Here is a 22073-nt window from a genome sequence, read left to right as displayed (position 1 = left end):
GTTTGTCGACAAAAGATCCATGTTATTATGTAAATAAATGGAACAACCAAATATACATAGGTTGACAACGATTGTACAAAAACTCTTTTATTCATGCATGCATGAATTCTTGTCAAGCTGAAATGATGGGATAACCTGTGCTTCATGAACATCTAGATCTGGAGAGCTCGAGTTGCAGTGGTATTTAGTTATTCGACATTTTAACAACATTTCTTCAGTATTGATATGCTAAGCAACACCACGTTGTACGTCATGACGCTGACCTCAGGAGCTTCACAACCTTCCACTTGGACATGTACAATGATGTATAGACGGTGGCACACAAACAGTGCGTTCTACCCAGCATGTGAGATTCGGCCATACCAATCTTATTTCTTGGTTCTCGGAATCGCCGCTCCTATTTTTCCGAATTAGAAAAAAATGGTCACCCATTCACGGAACGTGCAAAATTTTGGACAGTACGCTTCACAATTTCTACAAAATCAGGGTATTGTTAACCAAATATTTCCCTAAAGAATAAAAGTAGGCAAATATGCAAAAGTAACAGGTTCCTTTCTCATCACTGGGAGCCCAGTGCGAACGTGGTCGTCAGCACAGGAAGTCCAGAGCTGAGAAAGTCTCATCAAATTAGCGATAAAATTCTATTCTAGAAACGCGTTTTTCAACATGTAAATGTAGTGCCTGATGTGCTATTGGGATCTGCTACAGGTCTTTTTCGACGGTTACAGAAAGGAACACGGATATTCTTGTGCGACAGCAATTGCACACGTTACCGGAGAATGGGTGTGAAAACTCCTGTTGTTCTTTATGTCATGTAAGACCCTCTCTTCGCCTCAGGCTGATTTCACAGTTTTTTTTCGCCCTGTCGCTCCAAATGTTCTGTCTATTACACACATGCAGACCCAGACGAGGCAGCTTTGTAGCATGGCCTGTAGAAAACCGACAGTCTTAAAGAGTCTGTTAGTCGACAACATTGTTCAGCTGTAGAAAGACAAACATTCCCAAATGCTCTGGTGCCGACCACTCATTCATAAGCTATTTTTTTATTCCCAATTGAAATTAATGTGCCACTACAGTTATTGAGTACAAATGACCTATCAACATTGTTATTATATCTAATGTATTGCATTGTATTTTTCGAGCGAGGATAATCTTCTAGCTGACCGACATCATTCTCATCTCAGTCACCCCTCAGTAAGTGCCTTGTGGAGATGTGCGGGATATTTCAGTGCCAGGAATTCAAAAGCGTGATTATGCATTATATTATATTACGTCTTCCATTGCTTACTAAAGAGAAGTCAAACCCTTCACTAGTTTTAGACAATTACGTTTGTATAATTTAGATATGCAGCTTTTATACCTATTTTGTACACTGTTCTTTTATGTGTGTTATTTGCATTTAGCCTTCGGGCATGAATTTGCAATAAACTTATTGTATGCATCGATATAACGAGGTTTTTAAAACAACAAAATATTCCAAAAAGTAGACTGAATTCCGATCCGTGCTCAGCATTACCCATCAGCTGTCCGTGAACAGGACGTGCATGCCTCTGTCACCAGGAGATGTTGAAGGCCATCAGAATGTCTTTGAATTCTGGAAAACAAAAGAGTCCATCATCAGACATCGACGAACAGCCATGTCAGGTCATGCATTGGAATAGAAGAACATTATTTCCCCACCATCAAAGTCGAGCCTGCCGTCCCTGTTGACGTCACCGTCCTCCATGAGTTCCTGCATCTCCTGCTCAGTCAGGGGCTCATCACAGGACACGAGGTACTCCTGAGGGGACACACAGAACAGAATGATCCATAGAGAATATGGACTAGGGCTGATTATAGAATCAACATTTCCAGCTTCACGCGAGCTGCTGTCGGCGTTTGGCCCTGATTTCCACGGAACCACTTCGTACTCTCGTCTTTTCCGAACTGCATGCAGCGAGTGAAGTGAAGATTTCTGGTATCGTAGCAGTAGGAAATTCTGCAGTTTGTAGCTTTATGTCCGTTATTGGGAAATAACTTTCTGCTGAGATTGGAAAATTCAGTGCCAAGCTGCCACAAAGAAGCTAAGAAACTGTTGAAAAGCGGCGCACAGACGGCACACAACTCAAGCCCCTGTCACACAGCAGGAAAAGAATGTCTGACGTTTCGGCAGATCCAGGGCGGTTCGGCCCCAGGTCCAGGACGGTTCGGCCCCAGGTCCAGGACGGTTCGGCCCCAGGTCCAGGACGGTTCGGCCCCAGGTCCAGGACGGTTCGGCCCCAGGTCCAGGACGGTTCGGCCCCAGGTCCAGGACGGTTCGGCCCCAGGTCCAGGACGGTTCGGCCCCAGGTCCAGGACGGCCCCAGAAAATCATGTTGATGATTGCGGATACGCGTGAAGTATTAAACGTTACCAAGAGACGTTGTCTGGCAAAGGGACGCGGCCTCTATCAAAACTGTTGATTGCCGATACGCGTTTCGGCCAAACAACAAAGTACAAACTACAAGTTGCAGTTGTCTGACAAAGAAACGCGGTCTATACTGAGAATCATCTTGATGCCGATGCGCCGGCGGTCAGTGGGTTCATACCACGCCATGCAGCGGCGCTAGTCTGAGAGTGTTTTGCTGTTTCAGATGTAACCGTGGTAGGTCAGTGTGTTTGCGTAGTTTGCCATGTTTTAATTGCCTTCGCCGTGAGGCAGAAGGGTATATTTTTGGTCGGGATTTGTGGAATGATGGTGTTGGCGGTATAACTCTCGAAAACAAGGCCAAATGTTGGCGATTTTTGGTAGGTACGTTTCTGTTGGGGAGAGGAAGGTCAAGTTCGAAGATGGGTCTTCTGGGGGGGGGTACTTTGGCGCTGTAGTGGACCTTTTGTATTTGTCAATTTGTTTGTTGGTGATATAACTCGAGAGTAATCAAATGGATCATGATGAAATTTAGTAAGTTGTTGGGGGTTGGGAAAACGAAGGTCAAGTTCGAAGATGGGTCTTCTGGGGGCGGGGTTCCTACGGTACTACAGGGGGCATTTTATTATCTAAATTTTGGAGGAGGATAACTAAAGCAGGGTTTGGTGGATCCTAATTGTTTTGGGCAGGTAGAAACGATTAGTGATGATTAACATAATGAGATGCAAATCAGGTCATTCTTTCCAGGATTAATGAGAAAAAGTTGAAATTCCCTTTCAATTTGCTATTCTGTCTATATATTCAGGTTAAATTGCACTGACGGACGACCTAGTTTACCAGGAGCGCTTCCCCCTGGAGGACACATGTGGAACTTTACTTGGCCTGGTTTCTGCCAAAAACCAACTAGATGTGGGGTGGTAGCTCTACTAATGGTATTGCAGAAAGTTATATGTACCTTGTACATGGTACTGATGTTATATTTGAAATGTAGGTACCTATAGGAAAGGTCAATACACCTGACCATAAATTATGCTAATGAGGACCTCATTTGTATAATTTATGCTGAAACTTGTATTTCCCTTACTGTGAAAGCTCCTGATGTCATATCTGAGATGTATACATAGGTACCTTTAGGACAAAAATTATGCTAATGCTTCTCATTTACATAATCTATGCAGAAATTGCAGAAAGTTATATGTACCTTGTACATGGTACTGATGTTATATTTGAAATGTAGGTACCTTTAGGAAATGTGAATATACCTGGACATAAATTATGCTAATGAGGACCTCATTTGCATATTTTTTGCAGAAACTTGTATTTCCCTTACGGTACATGCTATGGATGCAATATTTGAGATGTAGACACCTTTAGGAAAAGTGAATACACCTCGACATAGATTATGCTAATGAGAACTTCATTTGCATAATTTATGCAGAAACGTGTATTTCTCTTACGGTAAATGCTATGGATGCCATATTTGAGATGTAGGTACCTTTAGGAAAGGTGAATACAATTGGACATAAATTATGCCAATTATGACCAAATTTGCATAATTTATGCAGAAAATTATATCTCCCTTATGGTACATGCTTTGGATGTCATATTTAAGATATAGGTACCTTTTGGAAAGGTGTATACGCCTGGACATAAAATATGCTAATGAGGACCTCCTTTCCATAATTCATGCAGAATTTTCATAATTCCCTTATGGTAAGTGCTAAGGATGACATATTTCAGGTGTAGGTAATGGGAGGGGACATCCTGCATTTTCTCGAAAATGTTGCCTTTCTAGTTTGCTTAATTGATAAGAAAATGCCATGATTACAAAGTTGTAAATAACGGTAATTTGATACTTGCATTCGGAAGTTAAATGAAGGTGAACATCATGATACATTAAGTATTCAATCCATAACACACCTTTCAAACACATCTTTCATACAAGTTAACACCATACGGCCTGGGGCCATCCTCGGCCTGGGGCCGAACCGCCCTGGACTTGGGGCCGAACTGTCCTCGGCCTGGGGCCGAACCGCCCTGGACTTGCCGGGGCCGAAATGTGCTCCCGATCATCGGGCGATTTTCAGAGATCGGCCGATATCAGCAAGTCACCGCGATCCCCGTCAAATATAATAGGGAAGATTTTCAAAGGGAAAGTTCGATTTAAAACCGGGCCTTCTGGCGATCAACGAATACGGCCGAAGCTCGTCGACTGTGTGTCAGTGGTAAAAAAGAATTCAAAAGGCTGGCATTATTCCCGCCAGTTCTGGGCGAGACCCCTGGTCACCTTCCATTCCGCCATGCTAATGAAACCGTCGTTGTTGTTGTCTATGATGTGGAAAGCTGCTCGGACCTCCTCTTCGTTCAACTCCTTCTTCTCCACCGCCATGTACAGAACCATCATCTCCAGGAACTCCTCAAAGTCAATAGTGCCACTGCCTGAAGATAACATACACCGCGCCCTATGAGTATAACAGACCACAATCAACCAAGCACGTTAACCCAAGTAACCTTTGGATCAACTTGAGGGGCACTTCTAAGTGATTCTTCGGAATAGGATTACAGACGTGGTTTTAAATGACGCCAACACAACATGTCAACTAGAAAACAAACGGAATTCACAAAGCGAATGAAACTAAAAAGGCAACATTTGCACGAGCAAATACAGCATGTTTCGCCCATTTCCCTCCCCCTCCACTGTTCTAAGGTCACCCCTTCGCAAAGATGGAGCATTCCAAAATAACGTTTAACTATTATAAAGTAAGACCATGTAATGACCATTGTAAATATCAACGCCACCTAGGCTAACGTCTGTTGTATATCTACAATATAATGTTGGTATTTGAATAAAGAATTGAATTGAAGACCAGTCTGATATGGATCTCTCCCAATGTGAAACCTTATGCATGGATGGGCTCTTCCAGGCACCCATATTAATACTGGACCATTAAAAAAATACCTCCACCAAAAAAACCTGGACCATTTAATAATCAACCAACCCCAAAATTGAATTTAAAAATGTCCCCCTCATACAAGAATGGGCTCTTCCAGCGGTGTATGGACCAAGACGTACCATGCAAATTTCAGAATGTAAACAACAAGAATCTTGCTGAAGATGTAGATTTCTTCTACGGAAAAATTTTTCGCAATCAGTGGGTCCAGGCAATTTTGCATTACGCAGCGAACAGTTGTTCGTCAACAACTCAGGTTTTGTAAAAGTTACACAAATTTCTGCTAAACATACCGCAAATTTCTATTTTCATTTGTAGGGATATGAGCTTTTGCGTACTGTTGGTGTAAGTGAAAGCAAGTTATTGCTGTCTCATTCTCTCTCTCTCTCTCGTTCTCTCTCTCTCTCTCTCTCTCTCTCTATATATATATATATATATATATATATATATATATATGTATGTATATATATATATGTAACTCTCTCTTGTTCTCCCTCTATGCTAGATACATTAGATGTATATATCTATCTATATCTATCTATCTATATATATATATATATATATATATATGGAGAGAGAGAGATACATATATAGAGAGAGATAGATAGATAGATAGATAGATAGATAGATAGATAGATAGATAGATAGATAGATAGATAGATAGATATAAATAGATATATACACACAGAGGGGAATATAGAGCAATACATTAAAGTCGAAAAACACCACCAGAAAAGTTTTCTTAATTAAGGCGTAGATTTTGAACTTCTCAATTGCACATAACTTGAATAGGACACAACATTAACAACACAGGGACGGGAGCCAGGGGGCAGTGAAGTTGTGCCTGTCTGCACCCGGCAGATTAGTGCTCCTAATTGAATTGACTATTAATTAGCTCGAGTTTTAGAAATCCGTGGGTATTTTGAAACGCGCCCTCTCATTGCCTGACCGAATTAGTCCACATGGCCACATGATCAACACTATATACGAGTATGGTCATATGGGCAAAATAGCCAATTATCTCCCCAAAGTACCCCCCAAAATACCACCCAAAATACCACCCAAAATACCGCCAAAAATACCTCCCCAAAATACCCCCCCAAAATTCCCCCCAAAATACCCCCCAAAATCATATTTTGAAGTGCTGTATGCCGAAAGGGCGAAAAGGGTTCTTTAAATATTTCTTCAAAGAACCCACATAGCAAATTCCAGGTCATTCTTCCAGAGCTAGCACGTACGTTTTTGGTCTGAAAATGGCCCAAAAAACTAAATAAAATCATTTTAAAGGCATTTATCAGAAAAATGAAAAATACATCTGATGTCATGTGCTAACTTTACCTGCATACCAAATGTAGTATGGGCGAAACATAACTAGAAAGGCAACATTTGCACGAGCAAATACAGCACATTTCATCTATATTCCCCCCCTTGCAAAAATGGCCTGTTCCAAAGTCACGCCTGATCAAAACTGAAATACTCAAATAAAATTCTACCCAAATAAAAGTGATCTATTGCAAAGTCATCGCAGCCCGGAATGGAGCTCCTATGCAAGAATGGACTCTTCCACAAGCAACCCCATTCATAACGGAATACTCCATTAAAAAAATTATACTAAAAAAATGAATCACCCCAGTTCAAATTGAATTCGACAAGAATAGTACCTCCATGCAGGAATGGACTCTTCCAGAAGTATTCTCATGTAAAATGGACTTTTGCATAATCACCCCAGTCCCAAATTGAATTCGAAAAATGTCCCCCAACAGGGCGAGTATAGACTCGTCAAGCGGCACCTCCGTGTGAAATGGACCAGTCCAAAAACACTTCAACAACAAAATTGAATCTAAAAAAAATGTCCCTCTGTGCAAGAAGGACTCCCCCATTGGTACCTCCATGTAAAGTGGACCAGTCCAAAAACTCATCCACTGAAGAAATGGACTTTTGAATAATCACATCAGTCCAAATTTGAATTTTATATGTAACTTGAAGTTGAAAGCGAATTGCAAAGATTAAAACAATATCATAAAAAAGATGGCAAATGAGACTTTTGATAAAAGTTGGTCAAATAAAAGAAAAAACTGATACGAACCTAAAAGTACGTGTGAGTACGTAGGGAGATTCAACCGTGTTGAATATTTATAGATTTGCATTAAAATGACCTTTTTTAACTATTCAAAAGTCGAGTGTGATCCCTTGGTGACACTGAGCATTTGTTAAACGCCCTTTCAGTGAATCGAAGCACAACACAGATCAACAAAGCCAGAGAGGGGCGGCATCATGCATGTTTATGCCTGGCCTTGTGGTAACAGATCCTTGCTGAGGCAAGTCCAACCTACAGAGCAAACATCGTCACAGGCCTGCAGACGAGGAAAATACCAACTAGAGTTCCACGAACACATTATCTTCGCCAAATAATCAAGGCTTATTATGGAAAGTGATTAATATTTACGTGCTTATCACCCCCTGTAAATTTAATCATGCACCATACCATTATGATTGGACGTTATGATTGGGCGAATGAGTCCAGTCTAGATAGGGTTAAAAATCATTTGGTGGTACAGGACTAGTATATGTGTAGAGTGTGATGATATATGTTATAACTGGTCATGAAAAAATGTGAGTATGTTGATATTATATGGGCCACAAAGGTTCGATATGGCAGTGTTGAAAGTTGAAAGTGATGATGAAATAGTATAGTCAATACATATGAATAGAATAAATCTGGCACGTTTTTAGGTGTTTTTAGTCAGGCTTTCTATTTTGTCCCTATTTCGGTATGTCGCCAACCGTGTTGAACTAAAATGCTTAAACTGAACGCGTCAAAAACCAGCGGGACTCACACCTCTGCTTGGAGAATAGTTTATTTATTTGACCTACATGTACGTTTATGCAAGGCTATCTGTTTACATGACCTGACACTGTCCCATGTCCCATTGAAAGGCAGTGGGTTAACAAACTTTGCTTACTAATTATGCAAATTAGCTGCTTATTTGCATAATTAGTCATTAATAATGTAAAGCACCATCCGAGCTCTCTACATACCAAACATCACGACGATCTGTCGACCCCTTCTCAAGTTATTCATGTCCGAATGTCAAAACAAAAACACCCACTGCAGTTCTTAACAAGCCGTTAGGGGGCCAAAATTAACAGAACTTACTTTCTGTGGCATGAACTATCTACCACACAAAAATCATGACCATAGCACTTTCAGAAAATATGCCACTAAATTTTGAAGCTCTGCTGCAGTACCTTTGGTACCCCCTAGAAGGCCCATTATCGAACTTGACCTTTCTTTCTGTAAATCCTACCCATACACTGAATATCATAAGGATCCATCAACAGCTTCTCGAGTTATGCTGGCGACATACAAATACACATCCACACAAAGCCCGCTGCAGTACCGACGGAAAATACCAGGGGAACCATTTTTGAACTTGACCTCCGTTTCTACAACATCTACACACCTGCAAAAAATCATGAAGATCCATCAACGTTTCCGTCACTTTTTTTGCCTACATACAAACACAAAAAAATGCAAAGTCCGCTGCAGTACTATTGAAAAACGCAAGGTAAACCATTTTCGAACTTGACCTTCCTTTACACAACCACTGCACACCTATCAAAAATCATAAAGATTCATTGAAGTTTTCTTGAGTTATGCTCCTGACATACATTCAGACCCACCCAACAGAATTTTTCAACCGAAAACATAATCTTCTCCGAGTACAAGTACCCGGCGAAGATAACAACTGAGAATTGAAATGAAGCTGCCGTGGACCGTGTAATCAATGCAATCACGTTTTCCGTATAAGCCTACCAGCGATCAAAAATGAAATTTGACTTTTCTCTCATAAGGAAAAATGACGGCAAAACAATCGGTCATTCGCGAACTACAAGGTAATGATATGTTTTCTACGAGATGATTCAACACACCTTCTGCATTATATGTGTTTGTTTCCGTCAAAACTACGTAGTGTGACCATGGTGAATATCCACCGTACCGTCGGCGTCAACCTCATGAACGATGTCGGTGAGTTCGGCCCGGGAGGGGGTCATGCCCAGGCGGCTCATGATGGTGCCCAGTTCCCTGGTGCTGATGTCACCGCCTCCGTCAGCGTCAAACATGTCAAACGCCATCTTGAACTCTACAAGTAAGAAATCTGATATTTGAATGTCTACTGTCACTTTTATTGTAGATGTTTGATCGAATATAACACAAAAGGCATGTCCCTTGCAGGAATTGTGCATACCGTGGACTTTTTTTTATTAAGTGATAAACCATTCGTCATAAGATGAACAAGCAATATTTAGCGCCTTTTCAGTTTCATTGATTCATCTTATCTCTTTTTAATCTCCTTGGTTATGCAAATAAGGATGTGATTAGCATAGCCCATTTCAAGTGATGGTCTTGTCTACCAAAATTACTTGTTTTGTATGTGTAAGGGATTTCCCAGACTATCTGACCAACGGAGGTTAACTTTCATCATTATATACAACACAGCATTTCGTCTGCAGGAAGCTGATGTGCACTTTCTACTCGTATTTTTTTACCTCGGGGTGATAGGCGTGCAGAACGAGCAGCAACTGAAACTTGGAGGGTTTCTTCTCTACTGACTACACCCATACCAGCGGGAAGGGCTGGTCTTTAATTTTATGTTGCCTAGCTTGTAACTCTTCGATGTTTGAACTTAGCGTCAAAATCAGCTTACCTTGAACCTGTTCATCTGTCAGGATGTCCCGTGCTTTCGGCTGTCACAGCCGGGATGAGCCAGTCACGAGAGAGGAACGGATGAGAAGTAATGTGTCTCGTCAGTAACGCGAGGGAAAAGTTTAGGAAATTCGCCCAACTGCTGCTACATTGTACCTGTACATCACATGGAAACTCACAAAACAACTTGTAACTTGTACTTGAACATCACATTAAGTATGGAGGTAATCCTTTCAATGGAAAAAATCTGGGCAGCCCCTGGAATAAAGACGCTTTATGTAAGTACTATCTATCGCATTCTTATTATGTACCTGAATACGATAGATACTTATCTACTACCTTCGCCAAGAAGGCTCTGTTTTAGGGTGCGCGTGCCTGTGTGTTATTATTATTATTGGTTGGGACGGTTGTCTTCGCAGCCAGGGGCTGAATTGCGAGGAGCTTACAATTGACGGGGCTAAATCGCAGCTGACCTGCCAGTTTTAGTATCGCGTGTTCTGAACAAGCTACATGTATGGTAATGATTTTTGAGTGATACATAGCCCTTGGGAGGGAGAGTAAGCTGTGAGACACACAGACACACACGAACGCACCCGAAAACATACCCATCTTGGCAAAGGTAAGATGCTGCTTTCGACAGGTATTATTATAGTGAACAGTGGAACACAGCGTTAACGTCTCGTCCTGAGTGCTGCAACACTGTCAAACAGCAAAAACAGTCGTCATGAATTTAGATTTCTCGACATTGATTTTTACTCATATACCATTCAAACTCAACTACTGGATAAATTACGGATATCACTTCCGGACGTTCATCCATCACTCTTCTTCAGCGTCACTCGAATGCAACAGCGTAAGCAGACATGGGCATCTTTAGCCGAGGCAGCTTTATGTGTGCCTTCTGTGCTTTCTCCAGCTTTGTTCGCTTACCTTTTGGTTTCAATGATCTTGAGCACGTTGGTTAATAAGACAAGAAAAGTACTCAGTGATAACCACATTGTGTTGTTTCTTTCATTGAAACATTAGCGACTGGCAGATGAGGTTTATCTCGTGATCTGGGCACGTCAACAAAACTGTCTCACTCCATGAGCTATGTGATCTGTTGCATTTCACAGTAACTGGCATAGTAGATAAGTGTTACCTTCAAGATATAAGACTTAGTGAACACAATGTTTCCATAAACATGCGTCAAATCAGATATATTTCAGCACACACACACTCGACACACAAGCTCGACATTTTTGAGCGGGAGATAAAACATGATAGATTCAAATCAACACCATTGAAGGAAGCCTGAATTCAGCACAATGTCATTGATTGATCAAGAAGAAGTAGAAGTAAAAGACTAATTACATGATTACACGTGCTATGACATGTAGAACTGGAAGTTGTACCCACCATAGCCTTCAGATATTGTCTGGTGTTGTTTACGGCAGGGTGGTCTGGCCTGATGCGTGTTTCAGCTGGATAGTCTGAAACTAACGTCTACATCGCGCTAGTTCAGGCTCGTCTTTCTGCCTGCCTTAAATGGACCAGCCATGTAGGGATAGGAGACGGTCATGTTCAACTTCAACGGGAATAAGTTACTGTGTTTTTGTGCGATCGCCATTCATGAAACCAGATATTTGTTCAAAAACTTCGAAATGTTAGTTTATAATCCATTTCAGCAAGTGGCACAAGACTATAATATTGCGTTCTTTTGATCACATGAGCATTTTGTGCTGCTTCAAACCGTGAATCTGTTGACAGGAATCGAGTTTCCTGTCCATGACAGAGCATTGCCGTTTACGTGTGCTGATTAGAACATTCTCCATCGCAACATTTGGAAGTTGAATGTAGAAAATGTTGCCCTGTCAGACGGGCCCTGGTGTTCAGGACAAGTCTGGAAAGATCCTTTCCAGGTTAGCGATGCCGGATCATGCCGTGCCCTAGACACTAGCTATGGTGAGTCTGGAACGAGTGGTTTATGGTGGAGTGGAAAAGTTGGATTTTTAAAGGACCCAAATAGTTAGAATAGAAAATGTATGCCATGTTAGGCAACATTGACGCCTTGCAACGCTTGAAATATGCCGCAATCTTGGGATTTGAAAAGTTAAGATATCGAAATCCATCAGTATTATCCTCTTTGTAAGCTGCGTTCGAACACAATGGAATTATGAACTTTTCTCAATAATTGTGTAGATGAAGTCCTGATTTGCATAATTTTCGCTCCAATATCATTAAGTCCGGTCCTGTTATGAGGTCTCCAAATTGCCGATACAGTTCTAGAATAAGCTGCTCGGGGACCCGTACCTATTCCACTTCTCGCTGAATCCTGCCGACCAGCATGGTGGCGCCGTGCTGCAAGCTCACAACACGACAACATGATGTTCTGCTGCATTACGATAGACAGTCCGTCAGGGGGCGACATCGGCTTTGTCCTTTTATTTTGTCAACACCTACTATTTTGCATTCGGACTTATTCTTTCCATACACCGTCGGAACCGAAAAACTAGAGCTCTCATGATCTGGCGTTAGTTTATATCGGACTTGTACGCCCAGTGGCAGTACGCCTGCCAAGGATGGCACCCTGGGCTGACTGTCGCAGAGTCGGGTTCGATCGAAAGGGTCCAGAAAAGGGCATGTAGGATTATCCTTGGCCGGTCTTACACTAGTTATTACTCAGCCCTACAAACACTCTCCCTGATACCGCAACCTCAACGACGACGTGAACTCTGCCGAAACTTTGCATGGCTTATGCTAAAATCCCGTCTTCAGGAAATGGCTGCCCCCTTCTCGCAGTGACATCAGCACCAGTAACACTAGACAGAAACACTTATTGGCAACCACCAGAACAACAACAAATAGATTCAAGAACGGTCCAATCCTTTATATGACCCGTCTTTTGAATGAACAGGGATATCTACATGTAAACTTACGCATATAGGACAGTTTCGCTTTCCCATTCTTTTTGCAAAACTGTACTTGTTCATTGTAGCGAAGAAGTCTTGCATTGACACACATGCAGACCTATGGGGATCTGTGCTTGTCTTTTAGAATTATAATGTAACGTTATCTGTCTCTGCCAATGAAAAGTTATTATTTGTGTAAGCAGTAAATAGCTAGTTTTTAGATACGACCTGTACATCAAGTACGCAATTCAGCCAGTTGGCTGCTATGTACTAACTGCCATGTTGTTTTAGCAATAAACCTTTCTACTCTACTCTACTCTACTCTACTCTACTCTACTCTACTCTACTCTACTCTACTCTACTCTACTCTACTCTACTCTACTCTACTCTACTCTACTCTAGGTTATGAAATGTTTAAAATTTTCTATTCAACTGTTCCTTACACAGTGTTTGTTACACGCGCCGAAAAAACAACGAAGACTAAAACTACATGTAATGTAGGGTCGATAGTTGCAGATGGTATAATTCTACACTCGTTTTTAATGGGTGCAATGACAGGATAAAGTTTACAGCTTAAACAGGGGATATCAAATACATTAACATAATTTGATGATACAGCCTTCTCAGTAAAACGTACGATGATAGTTCGAGACACAGTACGAGAAATCCTCCCACGTTTGCACACGTGACATCTGTGTTCTCCAACCATACAGCTTTACTCCAGTCTCTCTCTCATCGACTTCTAGTCATCTAACTAGATTCAATTGATTAACATTTATTAACATTTAGTCATCAGCAGTGTAGAATAAAACTATGAACTATGAAGAAGCATCTGTGAATATAATATGGCCAAGCTAGACTGCCATGCACGTCTGACATAGACATTATCATTACATGATTGAGGAAAATTCAATCACTATCTGTTTACAGTAGCGTATAAGAACAAGGAGTGTATAAGTCTGTCGACATTCAGTCAACATCTTTCTCTGACTTGTTTTAGGACAAGAGTGTCGTCCAGATGTTTGCGTGATGCTCAGATGTTACTGACTAGAAAGACTGCGGTGTTCCTGGCACCCCGCCCCGTGAATCACCTTGAGCTGTTTCCCACACCTGACTCCAGACCTCCCAGCATTCACCACCGGATGTTAAATGTCACCAGCATCTCTCGGAATTCTGGGTAAGGAGGAAACAGCCAGATAAATGTTAAAACAACAAATCTATGACTTCCATGTGAGTACACAATTGCCTGTACGGAAAATAGGTCCGGGCTGGAGTGGATTATCTTCTGGGCACCCCATAGTTTTGCCACAGTTTGGAATGCCATCAGCTTTGTTTCCAAATAAGTGTGGGGGAAATGCGGCATCTGAATATCATATTTGGCCGTGTCTTCTCTCATCACTTTCAAGCTATTTAAGCCTTAGAACCCATGTTGATACGAAACTTTCAGCTTCGTGAGCAAAGACGAAAACATGTTTTTTTCTAGTTTATTCCTTTAACCCAAGATTAATATTTTGGCACTGAAATCGAAAATATTCTCGAGAACAAAATCTTCATGTGAATGACACACACGTATAACCATTTTTCAGCGTATTCGCATCACAGTTTTTGGCGACGCCTCAGGGGCGAGCCTAATGTATATATATATATATATATATATATATATATATATATATAAGTGTGTGTGTGTGTGTGTGTGTGTGTGTGTGTGTGTGTGTGTGTGTGTGTGTGTGTGCAGTTTGCAGAATTTTAGGAATTGTACAGGAATGTCAAAGTCCACGGGACGATAGCTCAAAAATGCCTGGATGGATTGTCTTCATATTTGGTAGGTTGGTAGGTCTTTGTAAGACCTTGAAATAATTGGATTTTGGGCCCCCTAGCGACTTTCTATGGTACTGCAGGGAAATTTTCGCTTTTGAAATCTCGTGTTCTGAACATGCTATGGTCATGATATTTAGTGGTGTTTTTTTTTTGGAAAATAGGTCCTGTTCATTTTGGACCCCCTAGTGGCTTTTTTGGAACTGCAAGAGCTGATTTTGTCTCAAACTTTCACAGAGAATAACCCAGAAGGGGCTTACGGAACGTCATGATATTTGGTATGTAGATAGCTTAAGTGATGATTTACATAACCATATGCTTATTATGCAAATCCACATCTTATTTGCATAATTAATGACCTGCATGTCATTATAGGACTCTCAAACACATGACATATGTAAATGAGAAAGAGATGAATATCGATAGATATCAATTATGAAAATTGATACCTAATTTGCATAATCAACGACAAAGTACTATGAATCCATAGTGGTAAGTAATGGGGGTTTCATTCTTGCAACATTTGGAAGTTAAGTAAATGTAGCCATTATTAGACAAAATCTTACATATGATGACCTCACCTACATAATATATGAGGAAATGGTACAATATCCTTTTTTGTGAAGACAAGACTGTCATACATTGGACAACTTGTGTTATTTGGATAGAGAAGGTGATCAACTGATATGATTTATGCAAGTGAGGTCCTTATTTGCATGTGGGCTAAAAACGAAAACATTAACAGAGATCACTGTCGCCATGGCAACGTCTTAATACGTTGCCAATCTTGTTTTAACAACAACGTTTAAAAACATGTTTGTATGGTGAAATGATGTTGTGATATCCGTCTCTGAATATTGGTATGCTGATCAAAGGGGTTGATCTTACTTATCATGTAAAGAAATTGTAGGAAAATATACTTTTTATTTTGTCCTAATGTTAAATAGAGTAACTTTCATAGGAAGTACAGGAAACCAGTGTTTCAGGCCTTGTTGTTGTTCACCACTATGTCTAGATTTTGTTTCTGTATTACATTTCGTCAACAAAACATTCAAAGCTGTTGAACTGGGGCTTTAAGGACAGACCATAATGTCCCGTCGAACAGTATGTAGACTAACGTTACATGTTCACACGAAGACTAACCGTCTAGATCCAGCCTGCCATCCCTGTTCGTGTCACATTCATCCAGAATCTCCTCCATCTCCTCCTCCGTCAGGTCCTCGCCCATGTCGTCCAGGTAATCCTGCAACAAGGACACAGAACTGTGACTTGAGATTCTCACATGTTACAAGTGGGACATTATGGAACTTGTTATCTCCATGAAAAATGGAGATATAGTTTTGGGTGTGTCTGTCTGTCTGTCTGTCTGTGTGTATGTTTGTGTTTCCGCACTTCTGTAGTCAGCATAACTCAAGAACCTCATGATGGATCACGATGATATTTGGTATGTGTACGGGAGTTGTGAAGCCGAAATTCAATGTCGATTTTGGGCCCCCTGGTATATGACCTTGCTACTGCAACATAATTTCCATTTTTGAATCTTTTGACCTGGATGTGCTGTTGTCTTGACTTGTAGGTGGCAGATAGCTTGTGATGTAATAAAGAAGTGGTGTAGGTTTGGGCCCCCTAGCATCTTGCTCTGGAACTGCAGTGGCGTTATTGTGAAAATCTTCTAAGGAGAATAACTGAACAAAGGGACGACAGATTTCCACGATATTTAGTATGCAGGTAGCTTAGACAGAGATGTACACAATGACATGCAAATTATGCTAATCGACAGTTAATTTGCATAGCTAATGAGGAAAATCTATATTTGCAGTGTTTTCCATTATAAGACTCAAATACATGTAACATATATAGTTTATGGCAAGTGGAGCGTCAGCAGATACCAATTATGCAAATAAATTCCTAATTTGCATAATTAATGCAAAAGTGCCAGAATTCATCCAAGTGGAAAATGATAGGACTGACAATATTGCAACATGTCTAAGTTAGATAAAGGTGTTTATGACCAAGCATATATTATGTTAATGTGTAAGTCATTTGCATAAACAGAATAGTTCATGGAGATATGAGGTCGCGGAACTCTTGTTATCTCTTCGTTAAGCTGGGTGCATGCTGATCGATACATGCGCTGCTATGATATCATTGTTAATAATGTCGCTACCTTAAATTCTCTGCCCGAAATGAAACCATCTCTGTTGGTATCGAAGACCTGGAAGACAGCCCGAATCTCATCGTCTGGCAGTTCCGACTTCTCTTCTTTCATGATCTTGGCCATCATCTCCAGGAACTCCTCAAAGTCAATCGTTCCGCTTGCTTGAGGCATAAGAAGACTATGAATGAATGAAACAACGATATTCAACATAGAATTCAACCTTACGCCTTCACACCGTTTTCGACTTGTCTCCTTTGCTTGGGAATTGATAAAAAACCTGTTGTTTCAAAATGATTTTCATTTTACGTCATTGACAAGTCAGACACACTCATACGTCAACATGAACTAGAACAGTTGACAGCAAACACATATAAAACTTCGTAGCCAAGTTGAGCATGTGAGAATAATGAAGTTTTGAAGCCAGCACAAAACTCACATTCTAGTCACAATTCACGTGGCATTTCCATCATTCAGAACTTTACTGAAAATGCAGTTGAAACTCCTTACCATCTACATCTACCTCATCAATCATATCCTGCAGCTGGTCACGTGACACATTCAGCCCCAGCTTCTTCATGATGGTGCCCAGTTCCCTGGTGCTGATGTCACCGCCTCCGTCAGCGTCAAACATGTCAAACGCCATCTTGAACTCTGGGAATCAAATCATAGAATTATGCATTCGACATGAGCTGTGAAAACAACATGTCAGGACCTTTGGGACTTACATTTGGCGATTTATCTATTTGTCTGTCTGTCTGTCTGTTTGTTTGTTTCTTTGTTTGTCTGTCTGTCTGTCTGTCTGTCAGTCCGTTTGTTTGTTTGTTTGTTTGTTTGTTTGTTTGTTTGTTAGGTCGGTCCGTCGGGATAATTCGTTCCAAAAACTGGCAAAACCAAAGGAGAGCGTACCTGCAATTTGCTCCTCGTTGAACATTTGCCGTGCGGTGCCCGCCTAGAATTAAGCCATAGAACAATCATTATTAGTATCTCCAGCTTGTCTCTTATGTTCTATTAATATCATATCATCCATGGCTACCTGACTGTGACTAGCAGGGCCTACATAAGAACGTACGGTAACAGTGCCAGTAGGCACCATGACAGTGTTGGTAGGGAGTTGTGGTGGGAGGAGGGGGCATGATGTGCACTGCCAATTTGTTGCAGGCTGGAGTCAATGTCAACTGACTTCGACTTCTCTTTGGAAAAGTTCACAAGTTCGACATCACATTGCACCAATTCCGGTTGTCTGAAAAGTGTTGTGTTTTGACGAATGATAAATAAGAGTGGTGTTTGGGGATGTTCCGTTGATGATTTTTTTTTTTCAACCTTTATTTAACCTTGAGAGTACTGTATACAGATACACTCTTCGGCCGAAGCCGTTCTTCCAGAGTTCAAGGGAGGTGGTCAGGGGTCCTTTTAACAACTATTATTATCGGAAAATATAACAATGAATAGATTATCATACCCGATTGGGCGAGAAGGATGACTAGATTATCATACGTTTGGAACATAAAAGAATCTCCTCTGTGTGCCCTTTGTGCTGAAGAAGAAAAAAAAAACACCTTTTTTGGGATTGCAGAAAAGTGTTTACACTTTGGCTGAGTGTTCAGAAATGGTTTATCCAAAAACAGGGCTCTATCTTGATAATGAAAATCCTATGAACATTCCGTAGGGTGATCATTGTGAAACAGTACCAATACTATGTAATCTTATATTGGGAAAAGTGTACAAAATCGGCAGTCCTCAGTTATTTCATTGCATAGCTTTGTCTCCTTTGTTAACAATTTCCAGGAAAATCAAACAAAACGGCGTTAAAGAAAATAAGTGCCATATCGCATGCATCAGGACTTTAGAAGCAAACTATCTGGCAGTATCTGCACGTTGTTGCGTCAGAAGAACGCATGTAAAGTCGATCCAGGCGCGACCTGTCCATGAATCTTGTGCAACATTCATTGGGACGGTAACGGCATAATATGGGTATTGGAATGGTCTTCAGTTTGAAGGGCGCCCGATCTGAAAGATATCCTGCATGCACCCCACCATTTCGTGTCGAAGGTGAAATGTTCTGGAGTCAAATCAGACATCTTTGGAAAATATGGCGGCGGGGCGAGTTTCCAAAGTACGGTAGTGGCAGCAAAGATTGGTTTTTTTTAAATGATTCAACACATCTCGAGTCGAGTTACTGGTTAATATAACAAACGTTATTACCTTGTCTTGTGAATAATCGTGTTCAACTGGACGCGGGTTTGACAATTTTTCGAAATTCCAGTAAACAACAGTGTTATGTTAGAACAAATCTCCCATAATGCGGCAAAACATTCCAATAAATGATACGTTAAGTTTCTGACTGCGTCGTCTTCGAACGCATGGTTATCAAATGCACGTTAGATGATCGGGACTTTATATTTGTTACACATGCAATTTATGTAAAAGTAAACATTCTTAAGTCATCTATTATGCAAATTTGGTGATGATTTGCATGGCTTAACAGACAATATTACTTGGTGAATGTATGGGGTCGTGGATCCGGAGCTCTTGTTTGATAATGTAAATAAGCTGCGTCACGGTGAGATGATAAATGCACATAAAGTCGAGTTGTGGATTTTTCAAGGGCAGCACGACTGGGCAGGCAAACGATAGTATTGAAGTGCAAAATTCTTGGTATAATAAAGCAGTCCTGAACAGTCCGTGTTTGCAGCCTTATATTGACGTTGCAGCTGTTTAAACAGGAAAACAGTCTAATGCGGCGGGCCGTGGTGGTGGGGGGGGGGGGGGCACTGTGGGGTGGGGTGGGGTGCTCTGGGCTGGTTTGGGCCGGTGCCAGTGGGTGGGGTTTGTAGGGCCGATGGGGTGGGGTTACGGTAAGGTGGGCCGGAGTAGGGGGGGCCGAGCCGGGGTAGGGTGGGGTGGGGTGGGGTTAGGCTGAGGTGGTCAGGGCCGGTGGGCCGGAGTAGGGTGGGCCGAGCCGGGGTAGGGTGGGGTGGGGTGGGGTGGGGTGTGATGGGGTTAGGGTGAGGTGGTCAGGGCCGGTGGGTCGGAGTAGGGTGGGCCGAGCCGGGGTAGGGTGGGGTGGGGTTAGGGTGGGGTTAGGGTGGGGTGGTCAGGGACGGGGTTAGGGTGGGGTGGGGATAGGGTGTGGTGGGGTAAGGGTGAGGCGGGCAGGGCCGAGGTAGGGGTGGGGTGGTTGATAAGAACAGAATCTTCAAGGATATAAGGAAATAAAGCAACGTCAGATGTGTGCTAAGCAATTGAGAAGACAAGGAGAGTTTGGAAACAAATTCAGCCTTTTTATATGTCAATCACGATTCACAAAGTAACATGCTGTTCTTCTCTGAACCAATCATGTCTCTGTCAGGAGAGAAACACACCCGCAATGTTACCGTCACTCCTAGATCCTGCCCTTAACGTGACGTGAAACCGGTTCCCTCTTGGTTCCTACCGGTCTGTAATACTGGGTACCTTCAGCCCGATACTGCTCGTCATGTCACCGGGGGAGGACACCGGGAACATTCCGCATGATCTCTATCTGTCCCCAGGGGAGACAATAGAACACACTGGCGATTACCTAACATGGCAACCCACTGGCGAGGGCTTTCCTGTCAGCCCACGTTAATTCAGTGTGCGAACGCCAAGTATGTCATTAAACGCCAAGTATGTCACTAAACTAGAAGTTCCTTTAGAATATCTGAGGTAATGTCTGATTTTGAAGTAGCCTACTCAGGAAGTATTTCAGAAAGCCTACAGAATTTAGCAAACATTTGTAATTTGTGAAACACCTTCAAACTGCGCATCTCTTTCAAATGTCGTCTGAGGTTATTTTTTTTACATCAACGAAAGTAAAACGTCCCGATGTAAGCGTTCAGGAAATGCTTGTCTATACTCGCAGTGAACAGGGTTTTGACAGGATAGATTTTCACCTTAACCAGGAGGCACGAAAGTGAACAGTGTATTGTTTGGTAACTTGAACCTGAACCTCTAGTATTTTTGTTCCAAACATGGCTGTTATACAGGCACCTTCGTAAGATGTGACGGTACGTTCATATAGCGTTGATACCTGGACAAATCCATGAGGGAACACAACTATCTTCGGTGTACAGAGGTGGCCGGTCTCATACACACACCGACATTTCTGACTCCTGTTGTGAGCTGACATAAGACCGCTTAACCCTTTTGCTACATTTGCTAAGTTTGGAACGGAACAAACCTCTACGTTTACTCTCACCATTACACAGAAAAGCATTATGAGAACAATAGTACCATATCATGACGATGTCAGGATTGAGTAAACTTACCATGTTTGATGCAGATGGTTCTTCTTCCAGCTAACAACAAGGAAAATAGGCGATAGATGGGAGGACTTTCCTCAGTCAGTCTGATTTTGCCAGCGGCACTGGAATGTGACTTTTGTGCCAGCTCAGACCAGTCCCGGGAGAACGCTACGTCAGGCTGCAATGCTGGGCATCTGTTGGACGAAGCCTGTGCCCAAGCAATCAGCCACTACCTTGGGTGTACTCCTTATATGGCCGACAAGAAACATTCCAAGATTTTATCACCCACTGGTGAAAACGAGTATTCGAGGAAGTATATCTAACTACATGGAATCTATTTTCCCCTTCAGAGTATATCTAAGAGTCCATACTTTTTTGGGCTATTGGTAAGTGCTGTGCAAGATTGATTGGGTCGTTTGACTGTGTTTCTCCACCCTCCCCAGTAAACAAGGCTATGATTTAGTATTTACCTTCTTCTCCCAAGGACGCTACTATAGTATATATCCCACCTTTTGGGTGATACAAGACAAAAGCCGCGGTTCTTGTTGTGCATTATTTCTCAAGCTACCCGTTGCCTGTTCATCGAGGTTTTTTTTAAATATTTGACAGAACTTACAGTACCTGATATTAAGTTACATAACACACGGGCGAAGTTTCAGAGCGTGAGCTACAGTTGTACAACCAAGGAGGTTCTATCGTTGGTACGTACCTACAGCGGAGCATGGAAACAGCCCATGAGCGATGATATCTAATGTTGTCCTCTGAAGGGCCCCGTTTCATAATGGCAACCAAGATGATAAACGACTTAGACGTGAAGATATGGGGCTGAGTTAACATTCTAGCACGTACATACTACCTTACACACATTAGACTGCGCATGCGTGTACAAGACAAACACGAGA

At 41.8% G+C, this 22073-nt stretch overlaps 2 protein-coding genes across 3 annotated transcripts; both read right to left on the bottom strand.

The window, feature by feature from the left end:
* Positions 1–71: 71 nt before the first annotated feature.
* Positions 72–11710, bottom strand: LOC136443609 (troponin C, skeletal muscle-like). 2 transcript variants are annotated; one of them, XM_066440921.1, is made up of 6 exons: positions 11444–11710; positions 10047–10086; positions 9339–9482; positions 4674–4825; positions 1681–1780; positions 72–1202 (listed from the first exon to the last, which is right to left on the bottom strand). In XM_066440921.1, exons 1-6 carry the CDS (start codon positions 11444–11446, stop codon positions 1192–1194), a joined length of 450 nt encoding a protein of 149 aa, XP_066297018.1. In that variant the 5' UTR covers positions 11447–11710; the 3' UTR covers positions 72–1191. The 2 variants fall into 2 exon arrangements, with proteins under 2 accessions (XP_066297018.1, XP_066297017.1); XM_066440920.1 differs by having other exon boundaries at positions 72–1594; positions 11444–11677.
* Positions 11711–13458: 1748 nt separating this feature from the next.
* On the bottom strand, positions 13459–21997 carry LOC136443180 (troponin C-like). The gene is made up of 7 exons (XM_066440321.1): positions 21881–21997; positions 21196–21417; positions 17816–17858; positions 17417–17560; positions 16919–17070; positions 15895–15994; positions 13459–14109 (listed from the first exon to the last, which is right to left on the bottom strand). Exons 2-7 carry the CDS (start codon positions 21196–21198, stop codon positions 14069–14071), a joined length of 483 nt encoding a protein of 160 aa, XP_066296418.1. The 5' UTR covers positions 21199–21417; positions 21881–21997; the 3' UTR covers positions 13459–14068.
* Between the last annotated feature and the right edge of the window lie 76 nt (positions 21998–22073).

Source organism: Branchiostoma lanceolatum, chromosome 10 (assembly GCF_035083965.1).
Source record: "Branchiostoma lanceolatum isolate klBraLanc5 chromosome 10, klBraLanc5.hap2, whole genome shotgun sequence".
NCBI lineage: Eukaryota > Metazoa > Chordata > Leptocardii > Amphioxiformes > Branchiostomatidae > Branchiostoma > Branchiostoma lanceolatum.
The sequence above is the reverse complement of the archived record's forward strand: the minus strand, read 5'-3'. Positions and strand labels throughout refer to the sequence as shown.

Coding starts and splice junctions, on each gene's coding strand:
- LOC136443609 (XM_066440920.1), bottom strand. Junction 9,483..10,046: donor GACAGATGAACAGGTTCAAG/GTAAGCTGATTT, acceptor TCTTACTTGTAG/AGTTCAAGATGGCGTTTGAC. Junction 1,781..4,673: donor TTAGCATGGCGGAATGGAAG/GTGACCAGGGGT, acceptor GTGTCCCCTCAG/GAGTACCTCGTGTCCTGTGA.
- LOC136443180 (XM_066440321.1), bottom strand. Junction 15,995..16,918: donor TTTCGGGCAGAGAATTTAAG/GTAGCGACATTA, acceptor TCCTTGTTGCAG/GATTACCTGGACGACATGGG. Junction 14,110..15,894: donor TGGCAGGCTGGATCTAGACG/GTTAGTCTTCGT, acceptor CTCCTTACCCAG/AATTCCGAGAGATGCTGGTG.